Source organism: Lactuca serriola, chromosome 4 (assembly GCF_051521515.1).
Source record: "Lactuca serriola cultivar US96UC23 chromosome 4, Lser_US96UC23_V15, whole genome shotgun sequence".
NCBI classification, from domain to species: Eukaryota; Viridiplantae; Streptophyta; class Magnoliopsida; order Asterales; family Asteraceae; genus Lactuca; species Lactuca serriola.
Genome location: NC_136411.1, coordinates 372,683,194 through 372,698,643, shown reverse-complemented (window position 1 = coordinate 372,698,643; position 15,450 = coordinate 372,683,194). Strand labels below are relative to the sequence as shown.

Sequence of the window (15,450 nt, the reverse complement as noted above, 5' to 3'; positions counted from 1 at the left end):
GGCGAGGGTACCTGTTCGGGATCAGCTTTTTGTTCGGCCGCCAGGGCGAGGCAATGTCTACAGCAGGGCTGTAAGGGTTTTGTGGCGTACGTGATGGATACGCGGGAGGTTTCCGAGAGACCGAGATCAGTTGAGGATGTCCCAGCGGTGCGTGAGTTTCCAGATGTTTTCCCCGAGGAGCTGTCGGGAGTACCTCCTGTGAGGCAAGTAGAGTTTGGTATCGATCTGGTTCCGGGGGCCGCGCCTATCGCTAAGGTGCCTTATCGTCTTGCACCTCCAGAGATGCAAGAGTTGTCCTCGCAGCTTCAGGAGTTACTGGGGAAGGGATTCATTCGGCCGAGCAGCTCGCCGTGGGGGGCACCTATTCTGTTCGTCAAGAAAAAGGATGGTTCACACCGGATGTGCATTGATTACCGGGAGTTGAACAAGTTGACGGTCAAGAACCGTTACCCATTACCGAGGATCGATGATTTATTCGATCAGTTGCAGGGAGCATCTTGGTTTTCTAAGATCGATCTGAGGTCGGGGTACCATCAGGTGAGAGTGCGGGATGAGGACGTCCAGAAAACAGCGTTTAGGACATGATATGGGCATTATGAGTTTGTGGTGATGCCTTTTGGGCTCACCAATGCCCCAGCTGTGTTCATGGATCTCATGAACAGGGTATGCAGGCCGATGCTGGATCGGTCAGTGATTGTATTTATCGACGATATTCTAGTGTATTCGAGATCTAGAGAGCAGCATGAAGAACATTTGAGGGAGGTCCTTGGGGTTTTGAGAGCGGAGAAGCTTTATGCAAAGTTCTCCAAGTGTGACTTCTGGTTGCGGGAGGTCCAATTCCTAGGACATGTTGTTAATCAGGAAGGGATATTGGTCGATCCGGCCAAGGTTGAGGCGGTGATGAGTTGGGAGGTGCCGAAGTCACCTTCTGAGATCAGGAGTTTCCTTGGATTGGTAGGGTATTATCGGAGATTCATTAAGGACTTCTCCAAAGTTGCAGTGCCACTCACTAGATTGACCCGAAAGGGGGTTGCATTCTCATGGGGACCCGAGCAGCAGACCTCCTTTGAGACACTTCGCCAAAGGTTGTGCGAAGCTCCGGTATTAGCTCTCCCGGAAGGGATGGAGGATTTTGTAGTATACTGCGATGCATCAATTTCGGGGCTGGGTGCAGTGTTGATGCAGAGGGGTCATGTGATAGCTTATGCGTCGAGGCAGCTGAAGCCTCATGAGGTGAGATATCCCACGCATGATTTAGAGTTGGGGGCAGTAGTGTTCGCTCTCAAGATCTGGCGTCACTACTTGTATGGGGTTCGATGTACGATATACACGGACCATAAGAGCTTGAAGTATTTGATGGATCAACCCAACCTAAATATGCGTCAGAGGAGGTGGTTGGATGTGGTCAAGGATTATGATTGTGAGATCCTGTACCACCCAGGCAAGGCTAATGTGGTAGCCGATGCATTGAGCCGCAGGGCGGAGAGCACTCCACTGCGGGATGTATGTTTGAGATTGACTGTAATAGCTCTAGTATTGGATGCTATTCGTGGGGCACAGGCCGAGGCTGTGCGACCAGAGATGCAGAAGAGAAAGCGGGTTGTCGGTTTGGTTTCAGAGTTCGTTACGGATGGACGAGGGCTTATGACGTTTCAGGGTCGGATTTGGGTACCGTTCGTGGGTGGTACGCGTATTACTTTGATGGAAGAGGCTCATCGATCGAAATTCTCGATCCATCCCGGGGCTACGAAGATGTATTTGGATTTGAGGAAAGAGTATTGGTGGCCCTGTATGAAGAGGGACGTCGCATGGTTCGTGGAGAGGTGCTTGACCTGCCGTAGGGTTAAGGCCGAGCACCAGAGACCGCATGGCAAGTTGCAGCCATTGGAGGTTCCCGAGTGGAAGTGGGAACAGATCACTATGGATTTCATCACCAAATTGCCGAGAACTGTCAGAGGAGTCGATGCAATTTGGGTGATTGTGGATAGGTTGACGAAGAGCGCTCACTTCCTTGCCATCAGTGAGAGTTCTTCAGCGGAGAAGTTGGCGGAGATATATGTGAGAGAAGTGGTATCTAGGCATGGGGTGCCGATCTCGATTGTTTCAGACCGTGATGTGCGCTTCACTTCCAGATTCTGGAAGAAATTCCATGAGGAGTTGGGTACTAAATTGCATTTTAGTACCGCATACCATCCCCAGACAGACGGTCAGAGCGAGCGAACGATTCAGACGCTGGAGGACATGCTTCGAGCGTGTGTGTTAGATTTCGGGGGAAGCTGGGATGCGTATTTACCCTTGGCAGAGTTTTCCTACAACAACAGCCATCATTCGAGCATTGGTATGCCACCCTTTGAGCTGTTGTATGGTAGGAGGTGTCGGACTCCCATTTGTTGGGGAGAGGTGGGACAGAGAGTGATGGGCAGTACAGAGATCGTGCTTCAGACGGCAGAACAGATTCAGCAGGCTAGACAGAGGTTATTGACCGCCCAGAGCCGACAGAAAAGTTATGCAGACAGACGTCGGTCCGAGCTTGAGTTTCAGGTCGGCGACTTCGTACTCCTGAAGGTCTCTCCTTGGAAAGGAGTGATTCGATTCAGGAAGAGGGGCAAGTTGGGGCCCCGGTATATTGGGCCTTTTCGTGTGATTGCGAGGGTAGGACGGGTGGCCTACCGTTTGGAGTTGCCAGCGGAATTGAGTCAGATCCACGACACTTTTCATGTGTCGCAATTGAGGAAGTGTATAGCCGACGAGTCGGCAGTGGTTCCATTAGAGGATATTTAGGTGGATGCGAGCCTGAATTATGCCGAGAGACCAGTGGCCATCAGGGATCGGAAGATCAAGGTTCTGAGAAACAAGGAGGTACCTCTGGTGTTGGTTCAGTGGCAACACCGGAAGGGATCGGAAATGACGTGGGAGCCGGAGCGTGAGATGCGGGAGCAGCATCCGGAGCTATTTTCAGAGTGAGACTTCGAGGGCGAAGTCTAGTCCTAGTGGGGGAGAATTGTAACCCGGAATTCCAGGTATTGTTGTATTTATGATTTTGGGTGCTTTAAGAGGGGACTCAACGAGTTGGAGCTCAGACTCGCCGAGTAGGATCGCGGATCTGGTCGCGGGTTCGCGACTGGACTCGACGAGTCGGGGCATAGACTCGGCGAGTCTGCGCTGTTTAGCGAAAACCCTAACCGTTCAGGTTTGGGACGTATATGAGGGACCTTATGGCCATCATTGTTCACCCTAGCCCTCTGAGAGAAACCCTAATTCGATTGTGAGCATCTGGAGCAAGGTAGAAGACCATTGTTGATTTTGGAAGTGTTGTTTTGCAAGGAAGAGGGGGGCTTGGTTAAGGGAACAACAAGGGAAGCCACGTTCTGAGGATTGGGGACACAGAGAGCACGTTATTCAGGTAATATTTCGAATTGCATCCTTCTATGTTAATGTGTATATGGAATTAGGGTTTATTGAACCCTTTTGTGGCTAGATTGAGTGTTACCTTAGTCCCCCAAACGATTGGAACCCTGTATTGGGATCTTTGGAAGTCCAGAATATCCCATGCCTGAGCATTTCGTGAATCAATGGAGGTTTTGGATTGGAATCCTTATGCCTTAGGTCAAAATGTAAATTATGAGTCATGGGGTGTATTATGAGCACCGAAATGAGGACCTTACGTGATGAATCAGTCTAGGAAGGCCAGACCTATGAATGGTCGGAGTGGTTCTGACCTTAGAAAGCAGTTTGAGCGGTTGCATGGCATGGACTCGCCGAGTCCGATGAACAGACTCGGCGAGTAGCTTGAAGATTAACTGGGACTCGTCGAGTTGTTCTTCAGACTCGGCGAGTTGAGTCGGGGTGGCCCCGCGATTCTTCTAGGAGGAACTCGTCGAGTCAAGGGGGATACTCGACGAGTAGAAAGGGAATCTTAGAGAATTGATGAGAACGTGTAGACTCGCCGAGTCAGGTCAAGTTGACCGTTGACCAGAGTTGACCTATGTTTGACCTCTTAGGGATAGTCAAACTTAGAAGACAAAAGTGTTAATAAGAGATGTATGATGTTATAGGGAGATTGTAGCTCGGCGGATCGAGTACGAATGACTTCGGGATTTACTAGCTTTCGACATTCACGAGGTGAGTCTTCTCACTATACTGTACCCGGAAGGGTTTGACTGTGTGACCGGAAGGTCGGATATGATATGAGATATATGTGCTATATGTGATAAGTTAATTGTTATACGTGCTATGTATGTTATGTGGGCCGGAAGGCATTATGTTATGGGCCGGAAGGCATTATGTTATGGGCCGGAAGGCGATTATATTATGGGCCGGAAGGCGTTGTGTTGTGGACCGGAAGGTCGGCGTGGGTAGGACCGGAAGGTTTACCCAGCAGGGACGGAAGTCCCCTGAGACACATGGACCGGAAGTTCAGGGCCTAGAAAGGCGTATGTGCGTAAGTTGTATATTGGGGAACTCACTAAGCATTTATGCTTATAGTTGTTATGTATGTGTTTCAGGTACTAGCGAGGACCGTGGGAAGGCGCCGGCGTGATCTGTACACACTGATAAATGTTTTGTGATCTTGGGATTCAGATGATTTGTATTTTGACATGACATTTGAAATGTTTATGCCTTGTTTTGAATGAAAAAAACTTATTTTGAAATGAAAATTTTGTTTGAAATGATAGCAGCTCAAACAATGAAATGATACCTCAAAAGGAAGCTCCAAGAGAAGATTAACCCGAATCCTTGCAAAGCCCTTTGATCCAAGTCTCTTTTCCTTCAAGATCTCTTCAACAACCACCTCTCCAAGCTCCAATTCACTCAACAGTGGGGGTTTCCTCACGAAATTAGGGTTTCTGGAACTCAAGGGATGATAAGGAGGCTGGGGAGGAAACATAATGTTCTTTATATAGGGCTCAACCTCCGGATTTAGGGTTTTCTCCATTCAGCGCCTACTCGCCGAGTCCATCTTACTGACTCGCCGAGTCGGCCACTTAACACGCAACCAAGTCGCGACTCTACTCGCCGAGTCCACCCATGGACTCGCCGAGTTCCCCTTCCAATTTTACTCTTTTAGCCCTTCAACTATACTCTTGCTATTCCGGGATGTTACAAATGAGTCCAAACCCAATCAGTAGACTTGAAAGAGTGAGAGCTTAACCATTAAGCACTTAATTATCAAAGAGAATACCCCAAAATGCAGATCTGACTCCAAGAAAATATAGAGGGAAGGAGTCCAACTAAAGACTTTGTAAAGAAGTGCTTCCGGGAGGCAACCTGACTTTTTGTTTGAATTTTCTTTTCTTTCATTTTTTATATTATTTTAGTTTATTCTATTCTAACTAGGTCCCATGAAAACTTCAATCATTTAAAAAGATATTTTTTGATGGGTAAAAGAATTAAAAAAATATTTAAAAAGTAATAGAAATCATATCTGAAGAAGAAGAACTCAAAAATAACATTTTAGAGCCCAAATCGTGTCGAGAAGCATATAAGTCACATTGAGAAAAACCCAAATCAAATTAAACCCTAATTGGAACATTTTCATGTCGCAGTGTCGGCTAGTCGCACTACAATTTGAGTCGAGAACAATTTATAAATTTTGGTTTCATACTTCTAATTTTTATCATCCTCTCAATTACTCTTAAGAAGATAAAATCTCTCTGTCCAAGCAAAAATTCCTACTTCTTAAAATCAAAGGTAAGAAATTCTACACCACTTTATTTTTGATTAACTATTTTATATTGCCTATGCTTACTTCTCTAAAACTACTTTTTAGGCAAAAAACAAGGCTTTATGATTTCAATTCTTTTATTTGTAACGGAAAACTGATTTTACTATTGAAATCATGACATTTCCAATTGGACATTGATCTTTTGTGATAGAAAACTGAGAATCACTGATTTTACATAAAATAATTATTTTTTAAAACAAAACAAGGTTTCCAAAAGACATCCCATAACCTATGAAAAATCACAACAATTCCAAATTGGAAAATATGGAAAAAAGGAAGATTTTGATTCCTAAAGCTTTAGATTGGGTGATGTTGGCCTTATTAGGAATTGATCGCGAAAAAGCATACTATCTAACAATGTCTTTGATATATAAAGATCATGATATTTTATTTATCTCAGTAGGATGGTCAAACATCTTCAACATAAGAGATGCATTATATAGAGAACTTATTATAGAATTTTATGCCACTATTAGATTCGATTTTGAAATTACCACAAGAATGATTCCATACGTTTTAGATCGGAGGAGAAAATAATAATTGAAATGTTTTAGAACTAGCATGAAGACGTGGTTTATATTATCAAGAGGAGGCGATGAACGGAATTTGCAGTAAATATGTCACTAGTTTGCCTAGAAAAACATAAAAAGAATTTGGTTATTCGAAGGCTTGGAAAAAAATAGGAATTGAAAGATTTCAAATAAATCCAACAGCTAAAAATATTAAGCATCTAGTTCATGTTGCATTCATCAAGTGCTTTCGGACACGATTTCACATCACGAGGATTTGCTTATTGTGTGTTGAAACATTTATTTTTTTATGTATCACTTACTTGATTTTGAAGGAGATGTAAACTTACCCTACATCCTAGGACATCATCTTGGTAGTTAGAGGACCCACTACACAGTAAGGTGACTATAGGTGGGAACTTTGTTACGAGACTCACAAAATAACATAATATTTTATCCAAAAAAGTCATAAGGAGTATGAATGGAATTGTACCTACCATCATGGATTTGGATTTTCTGAAATCCATTGAAGAATCTCAAGATATCAAAAAATTAATCAAGTTAAAACAGATTAATGAAGAGAGAAAGAAGGAGAAAAATGTTAAGAAAGATGCTGAGAAAAATGCTAAAAAAGATGATGAGAAAAATGCTAAGAAAAAAGGGGTAAAATGAAACGGAGTAAAGGAGGAGAGTATGATGTGAAAGATGAAGTTAGAAGAAGAATGTAAAATGACAGGTTTTAGATGCAAAAACAATGAGTAGATGGTCATAGGATTGATGAAAACAATAAGCGTGAGAGACTATTTGGAAGGGATTCAAACTATGATGAATTGGTCGGTAGAAGAAATTTTGAAATTAAATGTTAAAGAAGATGAAGCCCTACCAAGGCTAAGCAGTGAAGATGAGAGTAGTGAGAAAGAAGAGGGTGAAAATGAAGAAAGGGAGGAAATTGAAAAAGAAGAAAGTGAGTATGAGTTATAGGAAGAGCCAAGTTAAGATTAACAAGATAAATATGATCATTGGAGTGTGGAAAAGTTCGAGGAGGAATTGTCTAATGCGGAGCCATCAGAATACTTCAAAGATAATCCAATGGAAATATACAATATAACAGATAACGAGGATTAGATGAGATACATGAGAATATGTCGGATTATTTTTATTTATGTTTGCCTTTTAAAATTTTAGTTATTTTTAGTGTATTTTGAATTTAAGTACTAATAATAAAACCAATTTTCCTTTAATGTTGCTTCTGTTTTTTAGTTCGAAATTATTGTGCAAAAATATGTTTTTTTATAAAATGGTCCTTATATAATTTATTTGAAACAATATAGTCCTTGTGCCATACTTTTTAAAAGAAGTGGTCCTTATATCAAAATATGTTACAATAATGGTCCTTGTGGTGGGAAGTTGTTACGCAAATGGTTCATGTGTCAAGAATCTGTTAGAAAAATGGTCCTAGGGTTAAAAATTTGCTTAATTGTACCTCATTTTCTATGTTTTATGTTGTTTTCAACATATAACTACTCTTTCGCAAAACAAAATTGATAAATAGTAGAATTATAAGCATACAACTCTGGATGCATATTAGGAACTAAATATACAAGTAGTATTGCTTTGTATTTTATAAAACAAATGGTTCATTCAAATTTACTGTGTAACACATGTAGATGATAAAATATGCTACAAATTTGGGAAAAAAATTCCATTCAACAACTCTAATCGAATAACTTCATCAAACATGTGAAATAATAAAATATGCTATGATTGTTTACCATGGTGCTTAGTTCATGAACAAAGTCTTACCCAATAAAGTGTTTAATAGTGTCGAAGGAACCATAACATGTGGCTTTTATCCTTCAAAATCATAAAATTCCTCTAGCATTTAACAAATCTAATCTTTGTGAAAATGAAAAATGATTGTAAGGCAAGGGCTAAGTTACTTAGGTTTGCTAATAGTGAAGCAGAAAAAGCTTGGGAGGAATTGATTAGGGCGAAAACTATGTTGGAGGAGAAGAGGATAGTTATTGAGAAATTAGATACAGAGATCAAGAGATTAGGAGATGAATAGATTGTGTTACAAAATGAAAATGTTTGTTACTAAAACAACGCGATATTTTTGTAACACAACCAAAGAATTTACTCTCAAAGGACTAATTTTTTTCCAAGCGGTGCTATATGAAAAGAACAACAAAAGAAGTTAATGCCTTTTCTTGAGTTTAAGTTTGCTAGTGTAGATTATTTATCACATGAGCTTTCTCTAACTCGGTTCCAGATTTATCATACTCATATGGAATTATTCCTATGAAAAGTATCTCGACAAAAATTATCTATTGCAAATTATAAATGATACGTTAACATATCTGGAACAAAACAAAATTTGTGTGAAAGTTTATTTGGATGATTCATAGCCGGTGGTAGAGGGCAGGGCCTGGTTTTCTAAGGGGCCTAATTTTTTTAGTATATTCAGTTGCAGTCCATTTTTAATGTCTTAGCCCAAATCTTTTCTTAGTCCACAACATAGAACGCAGGTCGGCAACAAAGGCTTTAGTGAATTCATCAATTGACAATTATAATTGATTAATTGATTATTAGCGGCTTAGGCGCTTAGTGCGTCTACGATTATCAATTCGCTAAATCACAGCATTCTAGTAGCCGACAGAAGAGAAGCATTGAAGATTTAAGATTGGTTCATCACTTCATATCTGGTAATTGTCTAATTGATTATTCACGTATTCAAATAATCAAATTAATAGTTTTATTAGTTTATAATTAAATGATGATTGATGAGAAATTTAACTTGAATCATTATAGAATAATTAAACTTGAATCATAATCATAATTCACTAATTCAATTAAGATTGAATGTTGTTTATGTGATTGTTTATTGAATTTTGAAATTAAGTTGAAATCAAAAATCTGATTATATGATTGAATGTTGAAATTTTGATTATTATGATATTATCTGAAATATGAAATTGTTTATTTTACTAAATGTTGAAATTCTGTTGAAATTTATCAGAAATCAAATTATCAGATTAAGTTTTTTGGATTTAGTTGAATATTGAAAGTTGAAAGTAATGAACTTGTAGTGATGAATTCTAAATAACCATCTAGTAGTCAAAAACATAAAAAGAGAAAACTAGTAGAAGAAAAGAGAAAGGAAGATGCCGGTGCTCTATATAAGTTTATTCATAGACAACTTGTTGACGATCATGTTGAACACCAAGAAAATGTAGAAGTATAAGTAGAAGAGGCAGAATAGCAAAAGCCCGTTAAAGAGCTTGTTGATGTATGTGATCCAAGAAGGTGGGAAAAACTTAATTATGAAGAGCTTAAACTTTTGGTTGAGAAAGGTCCTAAAAGAGATAGTAGTATTATGTATGGTCCCTACGATAAATCTGATAGACGATTTTCTGCAGCTTTATATACAAGATCTTTATCAAATTTGGAGAAGTGTGATAGAGAATGGCTAGTATATTCGAAAGAGCTCGGCAAGGTATTTTGTTTTTGTTGTAAAGTGTTTAGAATAGGGATTTCTAAAGGTAAATTAGGTGATGAAGGTTAGTCGGATTGGCACCACGTTACCAGCAGAGTTAAAGAACACGAAATTTTCTTGGATCATCTCACAAATAAGAATAATTAGTTTGATATGCGTAAAAGATTGAACTTGAATGAAACAATTGATAAAGTTCAATACGAGCAATTCAAGAAAGAAAGAGATTACTGGAAACAAGTCCTTTTGTGAATCATTGCAGTAATGAAGTTTCTTGCTAAACATAATTTAGCATTTTGTGGATCAAATGAAAAGTTGTATAAAAAAGGTAACTATAGATGGTATATTTATTTTCCAATTCCAACAAATACCTTTTTGTTAATTATTATGATTGACTCCACTTCTTATTTGTTAAATATATTTAACAGGTAATGGAAAGTTTTTGGGTGTCATTGAAATGTTGGAAGAGTTTGACCTGACTATCAAAGAGCATGTGCGGCGGATCACAAATAACAAGCTTCATGTGCTTTATCTTGGGCACACGATCCAAAACGACCTAATACTTTTGATAGCTTAAGAAATTAATAAAGGACTTATCAAGATGATAAAAGAAGCAAAGTACTACTCAATCATACTTGATTGTACTCCCGATTCAAGTAACCAAGAACAAATAACTATATTAGTGAGGTATTTAAAGTTATCATATAATTTTGTTACCATCGATGAGTTCTTTTTAGGTTTTTTGAATGTTGATGATACCTCCGAAAAAGGACTATTTGATATTACACTTGAGGAGTTAAAGTCTTTTGGTCTTGAAATTGATGATATGTGTGGTCAAGGCTATGATAATGGAGCAAACATAAAAGGAAAACACCAAGGAGTGCAAAAGAGATTTTTAGATATAAATCCTAGAGAATTTTACACTCCTTGTGGTTGCCATTCTCTTAATCTAACATTATATGATATGGCTAACAACTGTGTTAAAGGAAATAACTATTTTTGGATTCATCCAACGCATTTATACTATCTTTGCAAACTCTACTAAGATGTGGGAAATCCTAAAGGATAATGTAAAAGTTTGGAGTCTTATGTCATTGTGTCAAACTCATTGGGAAAGTCAAGTTAATAGTGTAAAGGCTATTAAAATGCAACTTGTTGATGTATGGGAAACTTTACTTCAAGTTAGAGAAAAAGATAATGATGCTGCAATTGCAAGTGAAGCAACTTCACTAGCAAAAAAAGAACTTGGTGACTTTGAATTTTGGGTATCAACTGTTATTTGGTATCAAGTACTAAACAATGTGAATATTGTGAGTAAAAAGTTACAGTCAAAGGATATGCATCTTCATAATGCTATTACAGAAATAAATAAATTCATTGGGTACTTCAAGGATTATAGAGAAACTGGTTTTTTAAAAGTGATTGATGAAGCTAAGGACATTGCTATTGAAATGGTTATTGATCCAATATTTCCATAAAATCATTTGATTGAAAGGAAAAAAAGGTTTGATGAGAGTTCAAGTAGCGAAGAAGTTTCATTTACACCTGAAGAGAATTTCAGAGATAATTTTTTCTTATACATTGTTGATCAAACTATTTTTTCTCTTGAGACAAGATTTTAACAATTCAAAGAGTATGACAAAGTATTTGGTTTTTTTATTTCCATATAATTTGAAGGGAATTGAAGATAAAGATCTTAATTCATCTTGTTATCGTCTTGAGAAAGCACTCAAGTTTGAAGAAAGATCAGATATTGATGCCGATGAACTTTATATGGAGTTGAAATTATTTGAGACATTGGAAACCAATGAATTTAGCAACCCTATAGATGTTTTGAAGTTTTTGAAAGAATTTGATTATTTCCCAAATGCAAGCATTGCATATAGAATATTGTTGACTATTCCAGTAACGGTGGCATCTGCAGAAATGGGTTTTTCTGAGTTGAAGTTATTGAAGTCTTACTTACACTCCATAATGTCCCAAGAAAGACTTAGTGGTTTGGCGATGATATCTATCGAGAAGGAAATCTTAGAGAGTATAGACTACGAAGAGTTGCTCAACCAATTTGCTATCAAGAACGCTAGGAGAGCCTCACGGATCGTCGGTTAGCTGTTACAGTATGTAATTATTCATTAAAATATTATGATTTTTCTATGTTTATTGCTATAAAGTTTATCGTTGTTTTAAAAAAAATATTAGTTTATGTAATTTTAATTCGTTACACTTTAAGGCCTAAGGGCCTTTTTTTTCTGGCTCGTCCCGGGCATTTGAATTCTTGGGACTGACCCTAGGATGATTAATCAAAATTTAAAGGCTATGTTGATTTAGATGACATGAGTGATGAAATGAATCAAAATAGAAGAATAAATTAAAGTAAATTGTGTAAATCTGACTTTTGTTAAAGTTATCTCTTCTTGTGATAATTTTGAAATCGTTGCTTCTGAATATATATATATATATATATATATATATATATATATATATATATATATATATATATATATATAACTTGGTTTTGGTAAACCTTCAAAAAATGCTTTAACAAAAGATTCCGAACATCTTAAAGACGCGGTGCAAAATTAAAATGAAATCGACAATGTATCAGATTTTGAGAATAATAGTGAATATAATAATGATATTTTACCAAATCTTTTGATGGAAGGTACTCATTATGTTCATAAAAATTTGAAAACAAAAGGAAATGTTTTTCTTAATCCATTACTTTTGTTTATCCAAAGGTAATTAACTCTCCAAATCAAATTTTTAGTCAAACAAGGTAATTCAAATCATGTTATTCTTGAAATGATTTCCTTTATCAAAAATGATAATAAAAATGTTGTTGGTGAACATTTTTAGTAAACATAAAATATTGTTGAAAGCAATGTCAATCTCAGCAAGGTTGTGCTTCTTAAAAGACCCATTTTAGATCTAGTGTTAGGGTTAGACTTGTTAGAGACTAGGATCTGGATAAAGTAGGAAACTTTATCCATTAAGAGCCTTATTGGAATGCTATTGGAAGGTTTGAGCCTATGGCTTGATGGATTAAGAACTTAATGAAATAGGTTTTTAAGCGAGTAGACACATTGCGTCCATTAGATGGTCGCGACCCGTCGATTAGGGTTTAGTTGCGACTATTTTGTCCTAAAGTGGACACGGCGCGTCTAGTGTTGGCTGCGACGGGTTTAGCATCGACTTTAACTTTTTTTTTTCTACCAATTTTACTTTTGGTCAAACTTTGATGGATATGAATATTAAATTGAGGATGGAACTTTGTTTGGTATTTGGTAGTTTGTGCTAGCCACTCATTGAGGAGACAACTTTAGATATTGTGGTTGCTAGATTCACACGAGTTTCTCATGATATTATGTATGGCATTAGATGTCATTATATCATAACATGTTTATGTGAGTGTTGTGAAACTATGGTTGGACTATAGCAATTACATGTGAGACTATAGGTAAACTATAGCAGTTGTATGTAAAACTATAGTTAAACTATAACAAACGTATAGGAGACTATAGTTGAACTATAGCAATGTTACTTGAGACTGTAGTTAGACCATAGCAAATGTATGTGAGACTATAATTGGACTATAACGGTTGTATGTGAGACTATGGTAAATTTATATGTAATGGAATGTGTGGTATATTGGGAAACTCACTAAGCTTTGTGTTTATGTTTTAAAGTTAAATGTTTTTAAGTTGTTACGGTGAGAAAGGGAATGATACAACATGATTGTACACTCGAATCGGTGTTATGTTTATGATTTAGGGCTTCCACGGACTTATGTTATGCTTTTACTCTGTTTTGAGAAATATGTTTTATGACTTTTGAAAACAATCAGATGATATGTATTTTCATGATGGTTTTTTTGTTATTAAACCTTATTTTAAAAAGAAAGTTTTTGCTGAAAATTTGGGACATTACATATTGATTATAAAAAAGTATTAGAAGGAAAAATCGCATTTTTCTCAAAAGCAAAATCACAGAAGATTTACTTATAGTCAAAAACTAAAAAAACAATTCCCAACTTCAATAATTTCTTTGAAAAACTTCATCAAAAACTGATCACTTGAAAAATAAACCAACTTTTGTTCGATATCAACCAAAATTTCCAAATATGAAATTATAGCAAAGCATCCAAATCCATTACCAAAACAAAAGTGAAGTGAATAATTTTCATTATTGGTTCAATAAAAAATATGCATCATTTTCAAGATAAATCACTCCTCAATCAAGAAGAATTTCTATATGAAACACAACTTGTAGATATTTTTTCTGAAAAAAAAAATCAAGCCTTGAAACTATTGAATAGGTTAGGAAGGATTTTTCTAAATATTATTTTGATCTTATACCGAAACATATGTAGTTTAATTTCAATTTTGAAGTCGAAATTCAATCGTACTCTTTTGAACCTAGTCACTAATTGGATACCGAAATCTTAAGTTCGACAATTTCGAAAAGGCAGTCCCTATTTGGAAACCAAATTTCGAAGTTCAAAAGTGTTAAATAACTTATGGATTGTCACAAAAAAATACTATGAATTTCAATTCACATTTTACTTTAATACATGTGATATGTGACGAACAAATATAATAGAGAATGGTATATTGATAGTGGTTTCCCATGTCACATGATTGATAAGAAGGAACATTAAAGGGATTACAAAGAACTTTCTGATACTGGTTATGTAAAGTTTAGAAACAATGACAACTTCAATAAAAAGGATATGTAAAATCATGAACAAATAGTTCACAATAAAACGTGTTGCATATGTTAAAGGTTTAAAGCATAATTTGATAAGTGTCAACTTATTGTAAGTATTTGAAATCAACCCACTTTTTTAGATATATCAAATCTTTTGTGGTGTTCTACTATCAAGAAATTGCTTTTTTAGAATATAAACTTGTCGAAAGACTTAACAAGATTGTTACATGAGGTTGGATGGAATTTCTAAAATGAAAGATACTTATGAACTCTTGTGCGAGTTGTTTACTCATTTAAAAAGACAAAAGGAGGATATGCTAAGTTGTTTTTCAAAATTGATGTGTAACACTGTAAATTTAAAATAAAATTTTCATTTTTAAATTAAAAAAATTCTCACAATACATTTCACAAAAATCACAATTAGCAAATTAATAAAACACACTTCCATAATTGTTTGATTAATAATCCATGATCTTCCAAAACATAACTCTTTATCTCGTGTGTACAATCGAGCGTTGCCTTCCCGTGATCCTGAGAAGTACCCGAAACACATAACACATAACACGGTAAACACAAAGCTTAGTGAGTTCCCCAAAATACCACATACAATAATTTGCCACTCGAGGCTATACTTTGTACGACCCTCTAGTCACTATGTCTCAGCGGGACCCTCCAGTCCCATAGCTCGTTGGACCCTATGGCACGGTCTAGCTCGTTGGACCCTCCGGTCCGGTCTGGTTGAGGACCCTCTGGCCTTGTAAATCGTTGGACCTTCTGGTCCGGTCAGAATAGCACATAGCATACATAAATCACAATACACGTAATCTCAAGCAAACACGTATAACCTTTCGGTCCACACATATATACCACCCTAGGTAATGTATAGTGAGCAGACTCACCTCGGATGGCGAACAGATCCTATAAATGTTGCTGCTACACTCCGGCTTCTATCACTAAGCCGAACCCACAAATAACCCCATTAGGATCTAAGACCAACTTTCACATTATTAGGTCTA

General features: G+C 37.1%; 1 protein-coding gene across 1 annotated transcript; it reads left to right on the top strand.

Annotated features, from left to right (window-relative positions):
- Positions 1–10,773: 10,773 nt before the first annotated feature.
- LOC145099771 (uncharacterized) lies at positions 10,774–11,836 on the top strand. Its single transcript, XM_079037279.1, has 2 exons — positions 10,774–11,181; positions 11,405–11,836. Exons 1-2 carry the CDS (start codon positions 10,774–10,776, stop codon positions 11,834–11,836), a joined length of 840 nt encoding a protein of 279 aa, XP_078893405.1.
- The last annotated feature ends 3,614 nt before the right edge of the window (positions 11,837–15,450 follow it).

Coding starts and splice junctions, on each gene's coding strand:
- LOC145099771 (XM_079037279.1), top strand. CDS start 10,774: ATGTGGGAAATCCTAAAGGATAATGTAAAAGTTTGGAGTCTTATGTCA. Junction 11,182..11,404: donor AGGACATTGCTATTGAAATG/GTTATTGATCCA, acceptor TATAATTTGAAG/GGAATTGAAGATAAAGATCT.